We start from the raw sequence: 23,815 nt of genomic DNA, 5'->3' as shown, positions 1-23,815 counted from the left end.
CAACTTGATTTCAAGTACCCAATTAGATTTTCTACCTTCCTACTTCATTTTTTTTGGCATTAAAAAAATATATAATCCCAACATGCTAAATACAAACTATAAAATCAAATGCAAATACTTAGTCTTAGCCCATACCAAAAAGGCAAATAAATTATTTTGGGATTATAAACTGTAATTAAACTTACTAGGACAGGAAAAGCTTCAGTCAGTGTTCCTTTCTCTGGAAGAGAACAAAACTTATAGAATTCATGGCTTCGATATGCTCTTTGCTTCACAAGCTGGACCGCATGTAGAACAAACTTTGCTGACACCTCAGAAGAACACGAACACACTGTCACTTCTAAAATAAGAAAGAAAGAAGCAAAGCTTTAAACTTATAAGACCTAAAATTGACATAAAGTGGCTTTACTAATGCCCACTTAGGGAATAATTCCCATGTACGGACATAATAGGGATCAAAAATAAAATGATATACTCAAATCTGCATATTTCCATAAAAACAAAGAAACAACAAAATATTAATAAAGTCAGAAGACTAGAAGATTTTCTATGGGAAAGAAAGAAACTGGTACTAAAATGAACCACCACCAGGATGCTGCAAACACCTGGAAACAGTGAGCTGTCCATAGCATACACAATTATATTAATTGGGTACCTTTTAAAATCCCTCCTTGTTTTAGCTGAAAACCAATCAATTCCAGATAAAGGAAGGTAGTTTGTATTTTTGGAAACCTCTATTTGTTATCATGCCTCAATTCCTCATTGATAACTTTTCCTAATCTCTCTTCTTGGTCTGCTTGTGTACTGTGTGCTTCTACAAAGCCTGGCAGGACTACACATGCTTAACTTTACTCTGAGGCAGCGCTGGAGGTAAGTCAAGATCACAGCAATGCCAGATTGGCAGCTTCTCTAAAGAACACCCAAGCTAATTCAAGGGAACTGAAGCAAGGCACAATCCCACGGCTCACAAAACCAAGTGCACACAGAGCTCTCAGAACCTAGTCAGTTGCTAAGAATACAAAATCTAGTGTTATGACAATATTTCTAATTATTTGAAATAAAACTAAGACTGTTAAATGCTCTTAACTACTTGCATTCTAGATCATTTGATAATTTTTATTTAAAAAACAAATTCTTTTCAATACCAACCTAAACCAATCATAAATCAGTGCTATTTATCACTAAACAAATACCCAATTTAGTATTAATTAACCATAGATTTGTATTCTTTAATTTACCAGTGCACATTTTACCAGAGCCTGGAGCTCTACAACTGCAAGGGGCCCTATGAGAATGGTACCCCAGAAATGCTGAACACAGCAACTCTGACTTCACCCCCTAGAAGTACTGTCAAGTGTGAGCATAATTCCAACGAAGACAAGCTATGTACCAAGTAGTATAAAATCCCTAATCCTTACAACAGACTAACAACTATATTTATAGTTGAAACAGAAGTTCAGAAAATTTAGAAACCTGCCCCCAGGTAACCATTAGTGTATGGCAGGGCATGGATCCAAACCCAGACTTCTCAACTTCCAAAGCCCATGGCCTTGCCATTACTCTGTGCTGCCTCCCTCTAATCCAGTTCTCTTAACTGCAATATCTTGGACTAGATGCTCTTAAGGCCTCTGGAAGCAGGGTCCTTGTCTAAGTAGCTCACCACCTTAGCCCATTGAAAAGGGCCTGGCACACAGATGGTACAGAAAAATATGCTTAATGAATGAGTCTAGTACAACCCCTGATTATCCTCAGAAGCCTCTCAGTGCTGCAATAGCTCCATTATAACCCAGTGTGCAAATTAACAGGCTATATTGGGCGCTGTTCAATTCATTGCTTTAGCTCTCGGCTTTTGCTGTTATTTTGCCCTTATCTAATTACATAAAACAAGAAAAGTCTTGTATTTCCTGTGATACCAGATGACAAACAGATGGACAGCACACAGATAGATGACCAGAAGATGGTATGGGGAACCAAATACAACCAGCTATTCCCAAACCAGGTCATACATGTGTGATTTCAATATTTCATCTTCAATAAAGTCTCAGATGTAAATATATCTGTACTTTCATACAAGTACAAAAAACACACTCCTAAGTAAAATACAAGCCATTTTTACTAATGACACCTATCTACCTTATAGGGTTCTGACGGGACTAGACAAGATAATCTCTGTAAAATGCTTAGCAGAGGGGCCAAATCCAAGAAGTATCAACAATGCTGGCTACTAATTTAAATCGGGTGACACTTTCTTGACTGCCCATATTTGCTTCCATCTATCAATGTGAGTGAGCTCTGACAACTGACATACCCCTCCATACTGACTGCTAAACTGTAAATTTAGGACACACAACTTGTGAAGGAAAATATGGTATACCCACAGCTCTTGTATAAAAGAATGACATGAGCACTCTCACAGGACTGTAACATGTTAATTCAAGAGCTTTGTGTTAGGCAATCATTTACTCTCAAAATTTCAGAGACACTGAAGTGAAAATCTTTTATAAACAGAGCTTCAAAGATTAAAACTCTATTTCTAAAATTCTGAGAGTTTAACAGTTTGAGGTTTAAGCAACAGCTGCATTATTTAAACTGATTTGTAGTATTTTAAAAATTAGGCCGGGCGTGGTGGCTCATGCCTGTAATCCCAGCACTTTGAGATGACGAGGCGGGTGTATCACGAGGTCAAGAGATCGAGACCATCCTAGCCAACATGGTGAAACCTAGTCTCCACTAAAAATACAAAAATTAGCCTGGCGTGGTGGCACACGCCTGTTAGTCCAAGCTACTCGGGAGGCTGAGGAAGGAGAATTGTTTGAACTGGGGAGGTGGAGGTTGCAGTGAGCCGAGATCATGCCACTGCACTCCAGCCTGTCTCAAAAAAAAAAAAAAAAAAAAAAAAAAAAAATTATTACCAGATAAGGCATTATTCTAAACTAAGCTCAAACCTTAAATATTAAAAACATCTTAAGATGCCTGAATTTGGTGTATGAGCCAATGCAAAATAGTACTAGATCTTAAAAATGTTTTGAACTTTACAGAAAGTCTAAGGTACCCAAATACATATATTAGTACCAGGGAAATATATGTTACAGATAAACGAAGCTCATATAGCTATAGTCATTAGAATGTAAACAGAGATAAGTGGTCACGCAGATTTTAATTTTACCTACCAGCCCATGTTGCACCCTCAGGAACCTCAATAAAATGCCTTCTAATTTGACCAGGTTTAAAGTGTACATCTGTAAAGGCTAGATCATAATGTGATGATTCATTTACTCTGAAAATTAATAAAAATAATTAAATGTATATATTTATTATAAGACCACAGATACTCTAGATTTTACTGGATAAATGTAAAATAACAATTCATTAGAAATAAACACAGGGACTTAGAAGCTGGTTACAAAACAGTACGTACGATATTATTCAATTTTTGCAGTAGGTTAGCAGAGATAACCTCTGAATAGCAGAGTATAGATGATTCTACTTTTTGTCTATTTTATGATTTGTAAGATACATTCACACACACTATTAAAAAAGCATTCTTTTTTGTTAAAGGCATTCTACGACATTCACAGAATTTTCCAATTACCAGATTCCAAACTACAGTGAATCCTAGATATTAAAATCAATGATAAAGTTTTACGTCACTGGTATTATGGCTATGAGACTGGTGTTAAATTAAGCTCCTCCTGTAGCTTCAAAACACTCCCATGATGTAAAATAGTAAAGAAAGACAAACTACTTTCAAAGCATTTTTGTAAGAAATCAATGAAATAAAGTTCAAATGCATAACTACCCACCACAGAAACAAATTTTATGCTAGAGACTAATTCTTGTCAGTAGGACAAACAGTTAAATGAGTGCCTACTACATGAGGCCCTGTTATTAGGAGCTAGAAACATAACAAAGAAGAAAACATGATTCTTTAACCTAGACAATCTAGCACGGAGAGAATCATCATCAGAGACATTTAACATAAGATGCTCCAGATAGACAGGAAGAGTTAGGGAGCCTGGGAAGCTTCCTGAAGGAGATCGTGTGGCAGCTGACTCCTGAAGGTCTTACACATTACGTTGTCTAAATTACTACTGGACTTCGAGGGAATATACGGCTGAGAATTTAACTGTTGCACAATTTTTCCACGTGTATACCACTTTTTAAATTTATTCTCCTCAATTTCATCCCATGTTTCTCATGGGCTGAGGTCTGTTGCATACTTAATATTTACCAGAATAACAGAACTGTTAGTTTAGAATTTCCACTTGGTTTCCAGTACTCTCACAATCCCAATCTCACCTTCATCCACTAGATAATTTATTTTATACATCCTGTATAACAGTAGTCCCTGTGCCTTCGGTGGGCTCACAGTCAAAGAGTGTAAGTTAAATAAAAAATTACAACATATTGGCTAAAGTCTGTCCAGGGGCATGTAAAATGTGCCACGAAGCAGAAAGAAGGGACTCCCTTCATCCAGGGATGACCAGGAATGCACCTGGTCATTAACTGAAGAGAGAGGAAATTGAAACCAAGTTATCAGCTGTGTACATGCACAAATCCTGAGAATCCTGGAGTGCCAAAATCAGTGAGTTGGCCAAAATGTGTAATTTGGTGTATGGAATGACAGGAAACATTGGTTAGGGCTATAATTGTGAGGGAGCATTGTTTGCTATTTTAAGGAGCTTGAACTTGATCTTTGGAGGTGCCACTGATATATTTTAAGCAGGAAATAATATAATCTTCTGATTTTTCCTTGGTTCCAGAGGAATAAGATGGAAAGTTAAGAGTTTCTTAACTTCCATTTCTATAGTAGATAACTAGAAAAGTGGAAGCATTAAGAAAAGAGAGTAAATCCCAAACATGACAGAGACAAAAAGGGCAGGAATGGAGGGGAGTGAAATAATACTGTGAAATACTGCAGTGGGATCGGGTCAGAAGAAGCCTGAGTTATCCTCTGAACTGGGCAATGCAGAGCTCAGAGTGATGTGGTGGAAACAGTTTTGATGCAGAGGCAGGGCAGATGCCAGGTGCCATCAGTTACTCTCAGAGAGCACAAAAGACAGCATGGCTGACTACATGACACCTAAAAATGCTAGCTGGGAGCAGAACAAGACAAAATCCCCATTACCTGGTTCTGTATTAGTGATCCTTTAAAAGTCCACAAGAGTCTATGAATAGCCATTAAAATCTTAGATGTAACAGTAAGCTGTGAGCAACCTGTACTTACTTTGCTGCTATAACTGCAGTGATTGGAACTCTGAAGAGCGGACCTGCATTAGGGGATGCTATATCATAGCCACATACCTTGAAAAAAGAATTGGTAAGTTTCAATATCCACAAACAAATGTTTAAAAGAGGGGGGAAAAGGTTTAAATTATTGACAGAATAAATCAATCTACTCTTAATCAAGGTCTTAACAACAGGTTGACACCAATTTCCTGACACTAGGTCACATAATTAATAGCAAACAGCCCAAACAAATGTATAGCAACATTTGACTAGTTCAAATGGGAAAATGAGACGTCAAGTACAAAATAAGTGCATTTCAATTACTCCCAACTGAAAATTAGCTCAAACTAGTACTACTGACAACTTTAGATGTGGAGATACTGTTGTGATACTATTCCATGCCTGGTTTACAACTATTTGTTTAACAGATGCTTTCTTCATCTGAGTACTAAAAGGTATAACTGGCTGGGTGTGGTGGTTCACACCTGTAATCCCAATGCTCTGGGAGGCCAAGGCAGGAGGATCACTTGAGGCCAAGAGTTCAAGACAAGCCTGGGCAACATAGAGAGATCCCGTACAAAAATAAAAAAATTTAGCCAGGCTTGGTGGTGCACGCCACTAGTCCTAGCTACTCAGGAGGCTAAGGTGTGAGTATCACTTGAGCCCAAGAGTTCAAGGCTGCAGTGAACTACCATCACACCACTGTACTCCAGCCTGGGCAACAGAGCAAGACTCTGTCTCTTAAAACAACAACAACAACAACAACAAGTAACTGTAGCTTTGTTTAGCTGACAAAACAAAAGACCAGTTAGAGGGAGACCTAATTGAAAGGTTCTGCTGTACCTCTTCTTTCCTTTTACTTATTCGTACAAGGACAAAAGATGATTCTTTAGAAACTTCACTGCTTAAATGAATATAGACACACCAGAAGAACTGCATAACCTGGCAGATGGATAGGTCTAGTTAATTCTCAGCAAGAAAACAATACATTGCAAATATACTTTGGATTTTTTTTAACCTCTTAAACATTTTAAAGAGTGAAGAAAGTAAAAATGAAGATACGTCAATACCTCTGTATAATGCAATCCTTCTCTTAAGCCCCTGGGATCCACACGTATGTTTATGTGTCTACATTGATTCATGAGTTCCAAATGGCTGGGACACTGAACCCAAGACGAATTTGAAGTCAGAGCTAAATGAAGCTGAAGGGATATTTTTTCAGAGTTTTCTGGCACAAAAAAGACCAAAAATTAAAGATGAGTATGTTTTTCCTTTTTTCCATTTAAAAATGTTATATCTTTCCAAAAAAATTTAGCGACTTAGTTTGGTTGGCTGTAAAACGCATCCAAAACACAGCTTAAATAAAACAGTCAAATAATCTTCCTTACAATTTAGATTACTCATGATTCATTTATACTTTCACCAAGCACTGGTATAACCTTAAAATAAAGAGTTTAAGTGAATGTTTTCATTACTGCACACAGGTCATAGTATTCAACTGAAATGAAGACAGCCAGATAATAGTGATGATTATTTTTGTTCACACCTAATCGAGCTGCAGTTCTCCTAGACTGCTTCTACTTTTCATTATTCAACTGAAAACTCTGTCTTATACATAAGTAGGTAAAGTGGAAAAGAAATTTGATATTTTATTATACACAATTTAATAAAGCTGTGGGTCACTGAGGCTCATTCTACTGTTTTCCTTGGTAGTTTAAGATGCTAACTAAATTGCCATTGTACAAGGACCCCAAATTGCTCTAATATTTTCTCTTATAACTATAAGATTTAAAATAATCATACTGTCAATTCATGTATTCTCTTCATAACACTGGCCCAAACAGCAATTCTTTATTACGATACCACTCATTCAAACAGCAAATGTGAATACGTCAGCTTACTGCCAGCCTATTACTGACCTGTGTTCTCCGGAAATACAGGTTCAATGCCAACGCCATGATCTGAAGGTGCAGCCACCTGAACAGGATCTCGGAGGTAGATGCCACGGTTATTTCCAACAGTAACAGTAAAACCTAATTTATTAGCAAATGATGTATTCTGAACGAGGTAGTCATAGGCTTTATCAACCTAGTGAAAAGAATATACATGGTCAGATATAAATGGTTGGGTCAAAAAATATTTTGTTGCAAATTGCCAATCAATTTGATTTCAGTTGTAAAACAAGAAGTTAGTGTCTACATTCACTTCTCAAAACTACCTAGTACCCCAACTAAGAGGACAATTCTACATTTTTAGAAACAATACCAGTCACATCTTCCACTCCACTCTATTCACACTGTTATTCTCAAGTGACCAAATTTAGGAACTAATCCCTATGCCATTATGATTGGCCAGTTTTTGACCTCGATTTCTTTGAATTTCTAACATCTACATGGCATCCATCTATTACATTTCTTGATCTTAGTGCAACAGATTTGTCTTAACTACAAAATTTGTTTGTGTATCCTTTTTGCTTATAGTTCTATGGCCATATAATCCATAATTCAGATATACTGAATCACTGTTATAAAATGAAATATTACCCAATAATATCTAAGATATTATCTTAATGATGCTTTACAACCCATTTTTCATATAGGCAACAATACCTGAATAATACCATGTCCTTGGGCAAATACTTCTATATTGTCAGCCTTCACTGCAGTGTTTTCTAGAGCTCTTCTGACTGAATGAACTGTGTAGTCAATGTTATTAGCTTTCAGACCTAAAATTAAGAAACAAAAACAAGTAGTGTAGCACTCACTATCTGAAACCTTAGCCGCCCACCAGTATGACGATCACCTGTAGACTCTCTGGTTTTAATGTCTTGTGTTCTAACACTCATTTTAAAATCTTTTTTGAAGACCTGAACTAAACAGTCTGACTCAAACTGCTTGCATTATATGAAGGCTTCATTCCACAAAAATCACTGTGTTCTCATTATGTGGTGGGCAGAGACTCTGGTGTGGGTTTTGTAGCATAATATAAACGCACAAAGCAGATACCTAAAAGCATGTGAATGACATTTTCTTTAAAACACTGCTGGGTTAAACATGATGGCTGTTGGCTGTGGTGTTCAACCCAACCGTATGTTATAAACCCCAGGGGAACTCAAGCAAAAAAGATGCTGAGGTCTCATGACAGACCAATTAAATCAGAATCTCTGAGGACTGTCCCAGAGATAGTTATGTATTAAACAACTCTCAGATGATTCTAGGGTACAGCCAGGTTGGGAATTACTGTTTTATGGGAAGAATATGGAGGCCACCCATTCGTAAGATGAGTGCTATATCATTCTTGTCCTCTCCAGAGCTCATCAAACACATAAACATTGATGATATTGTCAGACACAACACAAGCATGGAAACATTTTGAAGTTATAACAGCAAATCAAGGAAGTGACCAGTTTTGTGAGAATCCAAAAAAGGTGACGCTCCATCAGAGGAACTGACAGATGAGTTGCCTCTTAGAGAATGTACAGGAGTCTGCAAGGCCACAACATGGCAGACAGGACTTCGAGGCAGAGTGTAGTACACCCAAAGATGGAGGCCAAGAGGCCTTGAAATATCTGGTAAGGCTGAAGAGAACTAGAAAGAGGGTCATTTTAGGATCCATCCTAAGAGTGTGGGCTCAACCTAGAAAAGGATGTAGCACTTGACAGTGGTACATCATCACAGGCTTATGCTGGTAGCACCAGTGTGGACAGGCCATGCTGAGATGTGGTGAGCAGAAGAAACTGTGGTGTGGGTCAGAAAAGGGATGAAGAAAGGAGGCAGAAGAGAGACAACTTAAAGAGGGATGTTTCTGAGGAGGGACCTTCACAGCAGCCTGGTTACCCTAAATCTGAGTCCTGGCTAAACCCAGTGCCACTCTATTTAATCCTGTGCACCACTCTAGAAATCCCTCCTTCTCTTTCTACCTCATTTTGCTCACAGCATCCATTTGCAACATCTACAGTTTTTTATTTTGTTCAAATTCTGTTTATCCCAACTATAATATATATAATGATGTAACCTCCACATAGGCAGGTATTTTTGATGCTTTGCTCACTAATTTAGCCCCAGAGCTAAAATACTGCTTGACAGTTGTTAACAGTGGACAGCCAACAAATATACTGCTGAATAAACACTCAAATTATCATTATCACTAAGTTATTCGTTACCTTAAACTCTACTTTGTGCCCAGGGAATTATCAATTCTACCACATGTTCTTACCATGAGAGCTTCAGAAAACAAAAATATCGGTCTGCAATAATATAAGGACAATAAGGAACACGCTTACCTGAAAGGATCAGCGCAATGCCTCCACATGCATTGGGGGAAGACATAGATGTTCCATTCATTAGCTGCGTCCCTCTCAGTGTCCAGTTAGGAACAGAAGCAATGGCTCCTCCTGGTGCACTGATACTCACACCAAGGGCCCCGTCAGCACTAAATGGAAAGCCATTGAACTCTGCTTAGGATGGTGAAAGCTAAACATACATGGGCATTTTTAAGATGGCCACCAGTTAAATCCAATAGTATAACACTGTGTACTAACTGCACTCATTACAACTAATGACAAACATATTAAGAATCAATGGGGGAAAACACCCAGCATAGCCATTTTCCCAAAGGCAGCATTTATTTTTTCCTTCTAAGTGTACAGAAATGTCTGTGTGTATGTACATATCTGGGCATGTGTGACAGGCCATAGTGTCAGGTATATTTAGAGAGAGAAAATAAATGTCACTGTTCTGACTCTTTGATGAATGTACTTCTCTCTTATCTGTAATAAGAAACTTTCTATCTGTTTAAGGTCTAATATAGCACTGTAAAATAGAAATATAATGTGGGCGATATAAATTAACATTTTCTATAAGCCACACCTAAAAAAAGCTAACAAGACATTAATGCAATTAATTTTAATATGTTTAAATAGACATAGCAAAAATATTAGCATTTCAACATGTAATTAATAGAAAAAAAGAAAAATGAATTAGTTGACACTGTTTTTTTGTACCAAGTCTTTGAAATCTGGTGTACATTTTATACGTAAAGCGCATCTTAACACAGACTAACCTCACGTCCCTGACTGCTGCCATACTGGACAGCTATGTCTAACAGGACTGCCCAGCTCAGGGCGTCAACCAAGCAAAGTCTGATGAATTAAAGCCCTTAGAATTCATAACCACATTATCATCCAACAAAGCTCTGTCCTCTGCCCCAAGTAAAGAAGGACTGGCACAGAATAGCACACTACTTCCGCCTCCCTGGCAAAGTGGCCATACATTCCCCACAGAGGCTGCCAGACTCTCCTTATACCATTCTCCCAACTGAGTGAACTATTTTTACTCTTGGGTAGAAACACTAGAGCAATTTGGCTTTACATTTTTATAGAGAACTGAAAGCAATACATATATATTCCTCTTGAAATGGGCTGACGGCACCTCTTTTAGGAAATATCTTAGAACAATTACTATTAGGTAAATATCTGTTGACCTGTAAAGATGTTCACAATGTAATACTGAATGACAAGTAGGCTACAAATTGCCTGAACAATGTCATCTTCTACTAATTCACGAGAGAATAACTAAAAGGATGTTCATCAATACGTCATCTGTACATATCACAGATAACAAGGTTTAGGGTGATTTTCTACCTTCTTGTTTGCACTGTATTGCCTAATGGTGTTCAGAATGAGCATTGGTATTTGATAGCATTGGAAAAAATAACTGGAAAGAGTCATGAATTCTGACTACTTATTGTTCTTTATTAATTTTCCACTAGCCTGTTAAAGTGGTAAATGATAAAGCATTTCTAGGTATTTAAATGAGTATTCTAAAAATGAGTCTCAGCTGGGCGCGGTGGCTCACACCTGTAATTCCAGCACTTTGGGAGGCCAAGGCAGGCAGATCACAAGGTCAGGAGTTCAAGACCAGCCTGGCCAACACGGTGAAACCCCATCTCTACTAAAAATACAAAAATTAACTCGGTGTGGTGGTGAGCGCCTGTAATTCCAGCTACTTGGGAGGCTGAGGCAGGAGAACTGGTTGAACCTGAGAGGTGGAGGTTGTAGTGAGCCGAGATCATGCCACTGCACTCCAGCCTGGGTGACAGAGCAAGACTCTGTTTCAGGAAAGAAAAAAAAAAGTCTCATGAAACAGAAATGTTTCCTTAAAATTCAAAAAAAGCCAGTAATATTTTTCTTCTCAATTACAATATATAATAAAACTTCATGACCTGTTTATGTAGCTGTGATTACATGCATCCACCACCATGCCCAGCTAAATTTTATATTTTTAGTAGAGATGGGATTTCACCACGTTGGCCAGGCTGGTCTTGAACTCCTGACCTCAAGTGATTCACCTACCTTGGCCTCCCAAAGTGGTGTGGTGGGATTACAGGCGTGAGCCACTGCATCCAGCCCAGACATTTGGTAATACGTCTTTAAGAAATATGCCACATGTGCAAATGCCTGGAAGTCAGTAGATGCTGTGTGTCTCAGTCAATGCTGATGCAGAGGCAGCGTTTTTCAAAGATTACAGAACATGCTCTGTTCAGTGACCATTAGTCAATGTTTCATATTTTGTACCATCTAATGTAATAATTAAAGCAAATTATTTCTAATAATATTTCATGTTTATGAAAAATGAAACAAATTCAATTCTTAGAACATCTGGTTTGTGAATCAGTATCTACTTTAATCCAAGCTTCCCCCATAATTCATGAACTCCTTGGTGTTTTCTTAAAATAATTCTTTAAATGCTCTATGGTGAGTATCAGCAAAGGCTGGTTTAAACATTCTCTAATACTTTATTTTTACATTGATAATAAGATAAAACTTAAAATTCCAAACTCAGTTTTAGACGAGAATAAGTTTAATAATTTTACACTTTTATTAACTGAACATAAAACACATCCAGCTTTGCTGACTTTTGGCTCTTCTCCTAAGCCACTCTTATTGAGTGTCTTTAGCTGGGCTGGCAGGGGCAGTCTACAATGACAGTGCAAAGCAAAGCTTTCTGATCCATGTGGATGTCCATGGCCTGGTTGTTTTCAATGACATTTTATAATAAGCTACTAAGATAAGTTTATTTTTTAAAGAGGAAATCACCTAGAGAAAATGAGGAAGATATCTGTAACTCAAAGAATATAACATTATTGCATCTCACCTGAGCACAATCAATTTTTCTAATCTTATCTTCCAATATTCCCCACTAATCTTATACTTCAAACATACTCAGTTACTAGTTATGTCCTCAAAAAACTTTACATTGAAACCTGCTCATCTTTGGGTTCATGTTATTCTTGGCATATAGAACTCCTTTCTTCTGTCTCTCAACATCCTACCCATCCTTTAAGGCCAACTTCAATACCATCTCCTCCACGAAGGGTTCAAGTGATTGCTCCCACCTCTGGAGTTCCATCATACTAAAATGGCATTTGAAACTCAGATCACAAACTGTTCGTTTATGCCTTGCCCACTGTAGGCACTAAGGTATTTGCTGAACTAAATTCAAAGTCTATTCTTTTTATAAATTAACTCCAAAGAGATGAATTAAAATAGGCTTTATTTTTCAGAAGGTGCATGTACCCGTTGATGGTATAACGAAGAATTACGTAAATTAGGACTTAATATACCTCTTGAGAAAATCAGTTCGCAGAATCAGATAAATGCAGTTCAGAAGGCTTCAGGGAACCAAAAGAGATAAACTTCATTTCTCAATCAGAACTTGTTTACTTTTGGATCTCACCCAAAATTGCTCAAAGTAAGTTATAACTTCAAAAACATGAGCCACAGGTATGTGGGCCCTATGACTGTGATGTTTTATAAAAGCTTTAGGGCTTTCATTTCACCAAAGTTCAAATATCAAAAATTATTTAAAACAAGGCCATCACTACTATATAAAGATATCCAAGTCCCTACTTTTTCTTTAGATTCTTATAAATGAAGAATTATGGATATAGGAATAAGAATTTATACTCAGAATAGTGATGTTCTCCATGTAACAATGAAACTATTTCATTTATTTTAATTATCTGTCCCTGAGATGAGACTGTTAATCAAAATGAAAATACTGAAAAAAAGTAAAAACCAACAGAAAAAAACTAGCAAACTTATCTAAAACTCTGCCCTTCTCAACAATGTAAAGTTTAACCAAATATACGTAATGGTCCCATGTTCTACCTGCACCTACCTAGGTCCTCTAGAAGACCAAGTATATTGATTTGCAGGTAATTTCTCTCTCAGTGAATACTCAGCAACCATCATATCAGGAGAAACATAAGCACCAACACCTGTGGGATGGATTTAATCATTAAGAAAAGAAAACAAATGGGGATCCTGATTCTAAATCCACTGTTCGCTTGAGTAAACTGCCTAATCTCTCAACACCAGTCCTCTCTCTAATATAATGGAAGAATAAAATTTAATAAGCAAACAAGGAAAGTCTACTATGTACCAGACATTTTACTAAGAACTTTGCTTTTGGATACAAAATACCTATCTCCCAGGATTATTTTACAGATTAAATATGCTAATGCACCTAAAAGCATGCATGTGTATGTCTATGAAACCACTTATTTCAGTCCACTTTAAATTACGGTCAGTTCTAGATGTGCTGGTTCCCCTACTAGACTGTAAGTTTCCTGAGGACACACTTAAGGTGTACAGTGTCTTACGTGTAGCAGAGATACAGGTAACATTTCATTAACTATTGTTTTTTGTTTGCTTGTTTCTAAACAAATCTATTTCTAAAACAGGAAACTAACCTATCACACTTGATGTAGTTCCACCTGGACAACCAACTGTAGACAGGCATGGGCCATTATTTCCAGCACTTGAAACATAAATTATATTATGCTTCCATACTGCTTCATTGATTACTTCACAAATTCTCCTGAAAAAGAGAGAATTCCTTTGAACATATAATCAGCCTCTATTCCCAAAGTGTATATAGTACCAAAACCTTGTTTAAATATATGGTTACATAAATTTTGGTACATCCACCCTTGGTGGAACATGATACAGCTATTCTAAGTGATATACCCTACTTGGGCTTTAGGGTAGGGAAGCAGTTATAAGGCAAAATTAAATGTGGGAAAAATGCTAGATGCAAAACAATATATATGGGAAAATATACTACAAGGTAGTAAAATATTAGTAGTGACTCGGGCAATAGGTGGTTCTATTTCCAACCCCCAGTTAACATAGTCCTGAAGACACACCTCAGAAGATTCGTACATACAATTATGAGTAGAAATTAACCAAAAGAACCAGAATCTTTTGTGGCAAAGGTAACTAAGGCACTAGGAAGAACTTAAGAGCAAGATTTTAAAGTGTAAGAAACCTGCTTAGAGTTTGACAGCAAACAAGAAAAATTTACTGACATTAAGTAAAGGAGATGAGGTTATACCATGAAGAAGAAAATGAAGTTAACATTAAAAAGGTACAGAGCCATGCACAGGACCCTTCAAAGCTGTAAGTGTGAGTATCTGAGAAAGGGAAGAATATTAGCGAAAGAGGACTTCAAGAGGATGAAAGTTAAAGTAGAGAAAGAAATACACTTAAGTAAAATAAAGAAGTGAGAGAAGAGGGAAGAATGAAATGACTCATGATAACAGGGTGCATGTTACAAGGACCGTAAAGTGATGTCTTAAAAACCAGATGATAGCTAGCTTGGTGACGGGAATGGGGGAGAGATGATCAATAAGTAAATACTCAAGGTAATTTCAAATAGCTACTACTATGAAGAAAAAAAGGAAGGTAACATTAGGTCAAGGCCATGACACTGGATTCGGCAGCAAAAAGACAATGAAGGCAACGAGGAAGGAGGGGAGTGGGGGTGCATCCTAGACACACTAGAATGGATTGAGGAGATGTGAAAACTGACCGAGTTAGTGAATATATGCAACCAACAGTAAGTTTTGCAGATGAGATGCAAGTCACTAAAGAGAATAGCAAAACTTCAGCAAGTCTGGGCACCTGTCCGGTATGTATATACAACTGAGGATGGCTTCAGAGTGCTTGTGGAACTAGTAATTATAATGACAGACAGACTGTCAGATCCAAATTGCCTGGGAAGAGAAGTGAGGATGCAGTGCATCTGACAGTGAAAAAACACCAGAGGAGTCTGTGGGTTGCATATCTCAGAAGAACTGTGAGGGAGACCTAACTAAGGAAGAGCCACAAAGGACAGCACAGAAATGCTCAGAGTTGAGACTTCAGGCATGGTGCAGTGAATGGCATTAACATCATCACAGATGTGACCACAGGAATGGGGGGCGTGAGGCCTACGAGACACACAGTTATCATCTAACTACTGCAACTGTTCTTTCTTCCACTGTGACATTCAATCCACTTATGAAAAACATCTAATACTCTTCTCTGGCTAAGGTTCTATGGCTAACAACTGTCAAGGAACACTCACCCAGAATTTGGCCAGTGAGTTGCTTCTCCGTAACTGTAGTTGACAAGATCACACTTATGATTTATAACTTCTATCATCTATTAAAAAGATTAAGAGTCTAGTTTAGGCAGCAATTTACAGAAACAGATTAGCCAGTAAAATAAGGGCATATATATAATCCTATAGTTTCTTAGCTAATCATATTCTAATTTATAAGTTACCTCCAGGCATATCACCATATACCTGGACATATAAGCACATAAACACAAAAAGGTAGGAGGAGACACATAAAAAAGTAGTCATTAAAAAAAAAAACAAAAACTAGCATTTCTAGAAAAGAGTGGGGTTAGAGGGGGAGAGAGGTAGAGGGAATGGAATGGTCCTTCCTAGGTTAAAAAATCACTAAAATTAAATATACTTTCCTACGTTAAAATGACGTACAGAATATTAGCTGAGGTTTTAAATTCCTCTTAGGCTGACAGAGAAAGCTGGCTAAGAGGCCTTTCTTTTTAAATATCTCAAAATTGCTTGTTAGGAGATTTGCTAGAAATGATGAGTATGAAGTAAGTAATTTTTTCACAAAGGTTAGGCCAAATAACTTATCCTAATAATATTTAATAAAAATAATTTAAAAATAAATTAGTAAATATTTTTGCTTTGTTAAAGTACTGTACACTATATATAGTTCAATGTATTCTTGGTAAACCAGGAGCACTTATAAACCTAAAAATATCCAAGATCATTAATCATTAATCTTCTGAATCAACAACTCACAAACACTCACAGCTCTTATGAGGCCTGTGCCTGTTTCCATTGTGCTTAGTCTTGTATCACCAATCTTGATGGAAAGAATTTGAGCACCAGGAGCTACCCCATTCCGTTCAGGTTCTTCTGGAAAGTGTCCAGCAGCTATACTAGCTACATGTGTCCCATGAGCTCCTAGAGACACAAAGGTGGGGAAATGACAAAACATTGTCATGGACTGAAAGTTTATTCAATTTGCATATTATTAATCATGATAAAAAGAATACACATTACTCTGCTACCCTGTTCACGGAGAGCAAAAACTCAAGTCACAAAGGAAAAGTATTTGCAACATATATAGCTGACAAACAGCTTATATCTGGAATATATAAAAATCTTTCAAATTCACAATTAAAGAAAGGGAGAATCCCCCCTTCAAACATTTGAAAAAGCATTTTATAAAAGAAGATACCCAAAGGGCAAACAGACACACGAAAAGCGAAAAGATGTTTAATTTCATTCGTCATCTGGGAAACGCAAATTCAGCCACAAAAAGATGCTTCTACATACCTTTTAGAATTGCCAAAATGTTAAAGGCTGACAAAGCAAGTGTGGATGGAAGTACATACCATACACTGCTGGCTGGAGTGAAAGCTGAACACTGCCACAGCCTATGAGCCAGCCATCCTACCTCTAGCTACACACAATACCAAAATGTGTGCACGTGTAACTAAGACACCCACAAAAATGTTCATGGCAGCACTGTTTATAAAATTCAAAAACCTAAAAACAACCACAAGATTCATTAACAGTAAATGGTTACATGTACATCAATTCATAGAACTGACAATTATACAGCAATAAATATAAACTACTACTATGTACTATGAGATAAAGCTCACAAAAATAAGGCTGAACTAAAGAAGTCACATACAAAAATGGATACTGAATTTTCATATAAATGAAAAAAACGCTGAACCATCTGAAACTGCCACTATTGTATCATTTCGGATCACAAAAACAGCAACATCATATGGTCCAAACTAATGTGGCAATGGAGATCAGGACAGTAGTTAACTGTAGGAGGTGGGAGGGTACGTTACTGGTTAGGAAGGGGCATGATGGGAGTTTCATTATGTTTCATTTCTTGACCTGAGTTGTAGTTACAAAGAAGTGTCCACTTTGTGGTAATTCAAAGAGTTGTACAACTTGTGATTTGTATCTGTTTTTGTACATGTTATATATAAATACTAAAACAAAAAACTAGCCTTTTAGTGAAAAAGTTTCTTAAAAGACATGAATATAGAGAAATATCCCACTACTCTCAGAAAAACAATAATACAAGCACAATGATAAATGACAACTGGCACTGGGCCTTAATGTTTGGGGACTACAGTGTGTTGGAGCTCCGGGAAAAGTAGGCAGGCATCTCTATGTGGCTTTGAACAGGGTCTGCAGCAATGCTGAGACTCCTCTGCTCTAGCCAGCTGCTGTCATGCAAGAAAACATTCGCCCAATGTTGCGGATTCTGGCTTTCTTATTTCTTCCCCCAGATAAAATTGGGAGAGCACAATTTTAATGTGATTTTTTCCTTCAAAATACCTTACACCAGTTAGAATGACCACTATTAAGACTGACCACAGCAAGTGTTGCTGAGGATACAGAGCACCTGGAATTCTCATACACCGCGGTGGAAGTGAAAAGGGTACAGCCCCTTTAGGTAACAGCTTGAATATTTCTTAAAAAGTTAAGTGGCCGGGCGTGGTGGCTCACACCTATAATCTCAGCACTTTGGGAGGCCGAGGCGGGTGGATCACGAGGTCAGGAGTTTGATACCAGCCTGGCCAACATGGTGAAACCCTGTCTCTACTAAAAATACAAAAACTAGCCAGGTGTGGTGGTACGCGCCTGTAATCCCAGCTACCCAGGAGGCTGAGGCAGGAGAATCACTTGAACCTGGGAGGCAGAGGTTGCAGTGAGCTGAGATCGTGCCACCTGTACTCCAGCCTGGGTGACAAGAGCGAGACTCTGTCGCAAAAAAAAAAAAAAAAAAGAAAAGAAAAAAAAAGTTAAGTACACATTTACCATATCCAACTGGTTCTCTCAGCTATCAGCCCCAAAATAAATAAAAATATATGTTGACAGATACCAAAACAATCTAAACGTCCATCAATGGGAAGCTGGATAAACAAACTGTGGTGTAGCTATATAAAGAACTATTACTCAGAAATAAAGAGCCAACTTTATAATCATAACATTAATGAATCTCAAAATCATTATGCTAAGTGAAGGAAAGAAAACCATATTTTTTATTCCACTTACATAAAATTCTGGAAAGTGTGAAATAATGTGGAGTGACAGAAAACAGATCAGTGGTTCCCTGGGATGTGGGTGGAGAAAGGCTGGATAATAAAGAGAGCAAACTTTTGGGGGTACTGAGTATGTTCATTACCTTGATTGTGGTGGTTTCCTGGATATATTGATATATTTACATAAAAGCTTATCAAATTATGTATATGTATGTATGTGAAGTTTTTGTACTTAAGCTATACCTCAATGAACTGGGAGGTAGGAGGGGGACGTTAAAGAGTTAAAGTCATCCCACTTCATTCTCCTTTCTCCCCCCCACCCAGGGAGGGAGAACTTCCCCCAGAAGTAGCCACCATCCTGGAGCTGGTGTGCATAATCTTTCCATCTATATATTTAACATTTTCACCATATAAACACACATATCCATAAACACTGCATAGTACTATTCGGCATGTTTTAGAGTTTTACAAATTTTATCATCAATACATGTTTTTTCAATGTAATTTATGTATTAGGGGTTTATACACACAGCACTTTGATTGCTATATAATACATTCGGCCCTCTGTATCCACAGGTTCCGCACCAACTAGATGCAATTTAACCAACCACAGATCAAAAATATAAATATTAAAAAACTATAGTATAACAACTATTTATATAGCACTTACATACTATAAGGTATTAGAAGTCACATAGAGATGCTGAAAGTAAATGGGAGAGCATGTGTGTGGGTTATACACAAACACTATGTCATTTTATATCAGGTACTTGAGCATCTGAGGGACATTCTAGAACCAATCCCGGCCACATACCAAAGGATGACTGTATTTCATAGTAAGAATAACACACAGTTATTTAAAAAATCTATTTTTTTGTTAATAGGTATTTAGTTTCCAACTTTTTTGAAATCACACAGAGCGCCGTCGTGAGGATTCTTTTATCTAATTCTCTGTACTCATGGGTGAATTTCTCAAGAGTTAAGATTTCGAGGCAAAATTGCTGTTCATGAGATAAATTCTATTGATGGATTTTCTTTGAGACGGAGTTTCGCTCTTGTTGCCCAGGCTGGAGTGCAATGGCACGATCTCGGCTCACTGCAACCTCCACCTCCTAGGTTCAACGATTCTCCTGCCTCAGCCTCCCGAGTAGCTGGGATTACAGGCGTGTGCCACCACGCCCAGCTAATTCTGTATTTTTAGTAGAGACGGGGTTTCTCCATGTTGGTCAGGCTGGTTTCAAACTCCCAGCCTCAGGTGATCCGCCCACCTCAGCCTCCCAAGGTGCTAGGATCATAGGCATGAGCCACTGCACCTGGCCTATTGATGGATTTTCTAATGTTGGACCATGCTTATATTCTTGGACTGGATCCTACATGGTTATGACCTTAAAAACAACATCTTGCAGGTAAATCAAATCACATTTATGATTCTGGACCTAGTCCTTTAGCTAGGATCTCTAGCTTAAAATTCTCTAGAAGGTTGCTGTGGGCTATCGCAGTGTACCACTTTATCACCTCATAAATCTATATCTCACTGGTCAATCTGAAATGGGATACCTCCGCTGGTCACAATGGAGAGCAGGTTTCCATCATCGTATATATTAACGGAGTAATTCAACATCTCAGCTGTGCCGAAAGAGCCATATTCTTGGGCTTCTTTGTAGTTTCTCAACACAGTAGATTTACTCAAGTCCCCATCTTCATTAGAATCAATGCAGGCTCTATTAATTAAAAAGAAATGGCGACAGTAAAATTTATTTTCTTACCTTTCTAAAAATCATGTAACATAGTCTCTCCACTATTTTACTATCCTACTACTTCTACCACAACAAATATAAATATAATGACTGTCTGGTTTAGCCTGTTTCATAGAGTGGGCAGTAAGGATTAGGTAAGATAGCTTACAGGAACCAGTTCTTAAATTATGCACAAAGTGCTTTAAAAATACTGTCCTTCACAAAACTCTAGGTTAAAAACCACCTGGACTCTTAAGAATTAGAGCTAAAGCTTGGCTTACAGTTTTAGAGCAGTTTAGGATAGTTCAGACACATGGCCTAGGTCTAACTTCCAGCTGCTTCTTTTAGTAATGGTTTCAAGAATCTAACAGCTTACACAAGCTCTTTGAAACTAGGTGAATTTTACTGAGCTTCAGTCCTATAGTTACAACAGACTTAAATTTATTTCTCACAGAAAGCATTTTCTACATTATTTTTGTCTTCCTTCATGTTTTTCCCATTTTACTAACTAAAATAGTTTTTAAATTATATTCCACTTCAGAAGATAGCCTGATTAAAACAAAATACACTTAATATTCAAAAAGTCATAAATGAAATGAACATCATTAGAAGTTCAATATTATGTTTTTAGCTCCAAGTATGTTTTAAATGCAAGAACTGTATTTTAACAAGCTATGCAAGTCAGTCAAAATTGCCAAGTAAATTAATAGAAGCCTACTGGTAGAGCACAGAGTGAAGATTTATCATAAATACTGAAGCATATTTCATTAACAAATTACAACACTTTGGAAAAAAGGATTCTTAAAAAATTTGTTTTTATGCATGCCCTAATATGACTGACGTAATTTCAAATAACAGAATATACGAAGGTATAGGAAACTAAACACTCATGGAGAAAATGAAGCAAAGAGCAAACAAGTCACATATTAAACAGAATCAGGCTTGAGATTAGTTGGTAAAATGCATGTCACCAAATCTTCCATATGCTACAGAAGTAGCACTTGTCTCCAAAATGTATGCAATCGGCCAGCATCCACCCTGGAAGTCATCTACGAAGTCCTCCCTCTGCCCTTCCCCCAGCCCATCTAACCGCACAGTCCCATCTCCATAATGTGTCCGCCTATTTCCAGTCTCTTCCTTACCGCTGTTGCCTGATGAGCTGATGGCCTGCTCTGCCCCTACATTTGACTCCTGCTGAAAACCCTCCATGTCTTCCAATGGCTCTTAACATTGAAACTCCAGAGCAACGCCCCTAATAATCATCTGCTCACCTCCCTCACCTCCTGCTCCCATCATATCCTCTGTGGCCACACCAAACTTCTCACAGTTCCTCCAACAGCCTCCGGATCTTTCCCCCACCCTTTCTACCTCTCTGCTTCGTTTACTGTGATGATCCTTCAAATCTCAATTTAAGATTTAATACTTTTGGGAAATCTTTCTCAATGCTTCCTAGACTGGTTCAGACATTCCCAACACTTGCTTCCATGGAGTCTAGAGTCCATGGAGTAACTTCTACGGTGTCAACCTGGTACAAAGAAGGTACTCAATAAATATCTGCCACATGATTAAAGAATTAACGAAATCATCATCCTTAACAACATTCTCACGGCAAATACAGTGACACATTCCACAGGTCAGTTTCTTATAACCACTATCATTGGAGTGACTCAACAATATAACCAACACATCAAAACATAAATTATTACTGACTTCTCTAAATAACACGACAGAGGACAATTATGAATGTGGTGCAAGGTTATAACTTTCTGAAGTAGGTCTAGTTGACTGAATTCAAGTAGTAGCTAGAATACAGAGAAAGGATATGAAAATGAGGCTCATACACAGAGCAGGGTACATGTAAGTGGGGAGGATGATGAGAAAAGGCTTTTGTTTTATGTATTTCTCGACATTTTCACACCTCTCAATTTTCTACGGAAAGAATCTAGAGCGTTCACCAAGAATCTAAAAGGAAACATGACATAAGCAAGGTCAAAATCCACTGTAAAGAAATCAACTAATAGCTTCTCCTTTATGTAATCCTCTGTAAACACCGTTTCTCTCAACCAGTTTTTGTTCCATTTGGAGTGACAGTGAGTCTGAGGCTCTGCGTCCTGACAGATGCTCAGAGCAGAGTCATCTGAGGCCACCCGTTAAGTGCAGAGATACGCACTTAACAATTAGCAGAAATGTGGCAGGGAGAGCACAGACTGGACATTCGTCACCAAACAAAACAAAACAAAAAACCCACGGTACTTAAAGAATAGGTCACTTTACCTCCCTTCAGAAATGGTTGGCATTTTTGAAATGTGAAATGAGAACATCTGCAGACAGGACTGGATTAACCTTATGTACCCTGGGATCTTCAAGGTTCTCTTCAAAAAATTTTGGATCTAACTCTGAGATCAAAGCCCTATAGGATATACTGTATTATGCAAAAAAGTTACATTATATCTAGTACCACCTGAAAGTATAATTATGCTATATTCATTTATTATAATAAAATGTTCTAAAATGTTATTCTGAGATTTCAGATTTTATTTCATTTAATGTTAGATTAAATTTCATTTCTAACTCAAAAGTTCTAAACAAAACCCTTAGAATAGTTGTCAACAAACTGCTACAAGTGAGTCACTTTATCAAGTACCTTGAAGACCAAAGAAACCTTGTGGAAACACACACTGGTACCCTGGACATCCTGACTCCGGATTCCTTTTCCTAGGACAAAGTAATCTGCAGTGTTTTCAGAACCTAGAGCAAACACTTTAAATGAAACCACCTATTGCCTCACTACTCAATCCCTGCTAATATTTTAGTTTTTCTTTAAGTTCTTTTGTAGTATATACTTTCCTAAATATACTCTGTTTCGTATTTAGCATTTTCCTTGAATTTAACCTTGCCTCCTTTCCCACACTAAAACGCACCTAAGGCTTATCACTGAGTGTGACTGTATCATGTTACCCCAGATGGTGGATGTATCAAGGTTTACTATTCTGTATAAAGCCTCTGGAAAATAATTTTTCAAAATGTGTATGCATGTGCACACAACAAAACACCATATATGAATACACACAAAAGTGCATTAATATTTAATATCTAGATTGAAAGAGTTATGTGCAGTTATTTTATTAACACCATCATCCCCAAATTGAGCAGAAATTTCTCATTCAACTTAACACCGTATACACCCTTGATGAAAGATGAGTTAGTACCTGCACACGTGGGAGGAGAACCCTCCTTTAAGAAGGGTGCACCGTGAAGGTGAACAATTGTGAGAGCACTGAGGAAGCAGTCATGGCATGATCTGTACGTGCCCCACCTTGTGATGCAATTCTTTGCATATAAGCAGGGAGGCAGACTACAAGTAATTCTTGACTACAAGTTTAAGAAACAGTCCCTGTTTTTTTTT

General features: G+C 37.6%; 1 protein-coding gene across 7 annotated transcripts in view; it reads right to left on the bottom strand.

The window, feature by feature from the left end:
- TPP2 (tripeptidyl peptidase 2) overlaps positions 1-23,815 on the bottom strand; it is an 81,876-nt gene that overhangs the window by 35,591 nt on the left and 22,470 nt on the right. For all 7 annotated transcript variants that reach the window (XR_002917261.3, XM_009248763.4, XM_054528669.2 and 4 more), the window contains exons 6-17: positions 20,231-20,394; positions 16,405-16,559; positions 15,642-15,718; positions 13,984-14,111; positions 13,410-13,509; positions 9,512-9,660; positions 7,839-7,954; positions 7,149-7,317; positions 6,300-6,457; positions 5,228-5,304; positions 3,171-3,277; positions 186-340 (exon numbers count right to left, since the gene is read on the bottom strand). Coding sequence is in view for 6 of the 7 variants with exons in the window: in XM_009248763.4 (XP_009247038.1) it covers positions 186-340; positions 3,171-3,277; positions 5,228-5,304; positions 6,300-6,457; positions 7,149-7,317; positions 7,839-7,954; positions 9,512-9,660; positions 13,410-13,509; positions 13,984-14,111; positions 15,642-15,718; positions 16,405-16,559; positions 20,231-20,394 (1,555 nt within the window). In the remaining variant the exon portion in view is untranslated. The remainder of the gene's footprint in view (positions 1-185; positions 341-3,170; positions 3,278-5,227; positions 5,305-6,299; positions 6,458-7,148; positions 7,318-7,838; positions 7,955-9,511; positions 9,661-13,409; positions 13,510-13,983; positions 14,112-15,641; positions 15,719-16,404; positions 16,560-20,230; positions 20,395-23,815) is intronic.

Source organism: Pongo abelii, chromosome 14 (genome assembly GCF_028885655.2).
Source record: "Pongo abelii isolate AG06213 chromosome 14, NHGRI_mPonAbe1-v2.0_pri, whole genome shotgun sequence".
Classification (NCBI taxonomy): domain Eukaryota; kingdom Metazoa; phylum Chordata; class Mammalia; order Primates; family Hominidae; genus Pongo; species Pongo abelii.
Note: the sequence above shows the minus strand (reverse complement) of the source record. Positions and strands in the feature narration are given on the sequence as shown.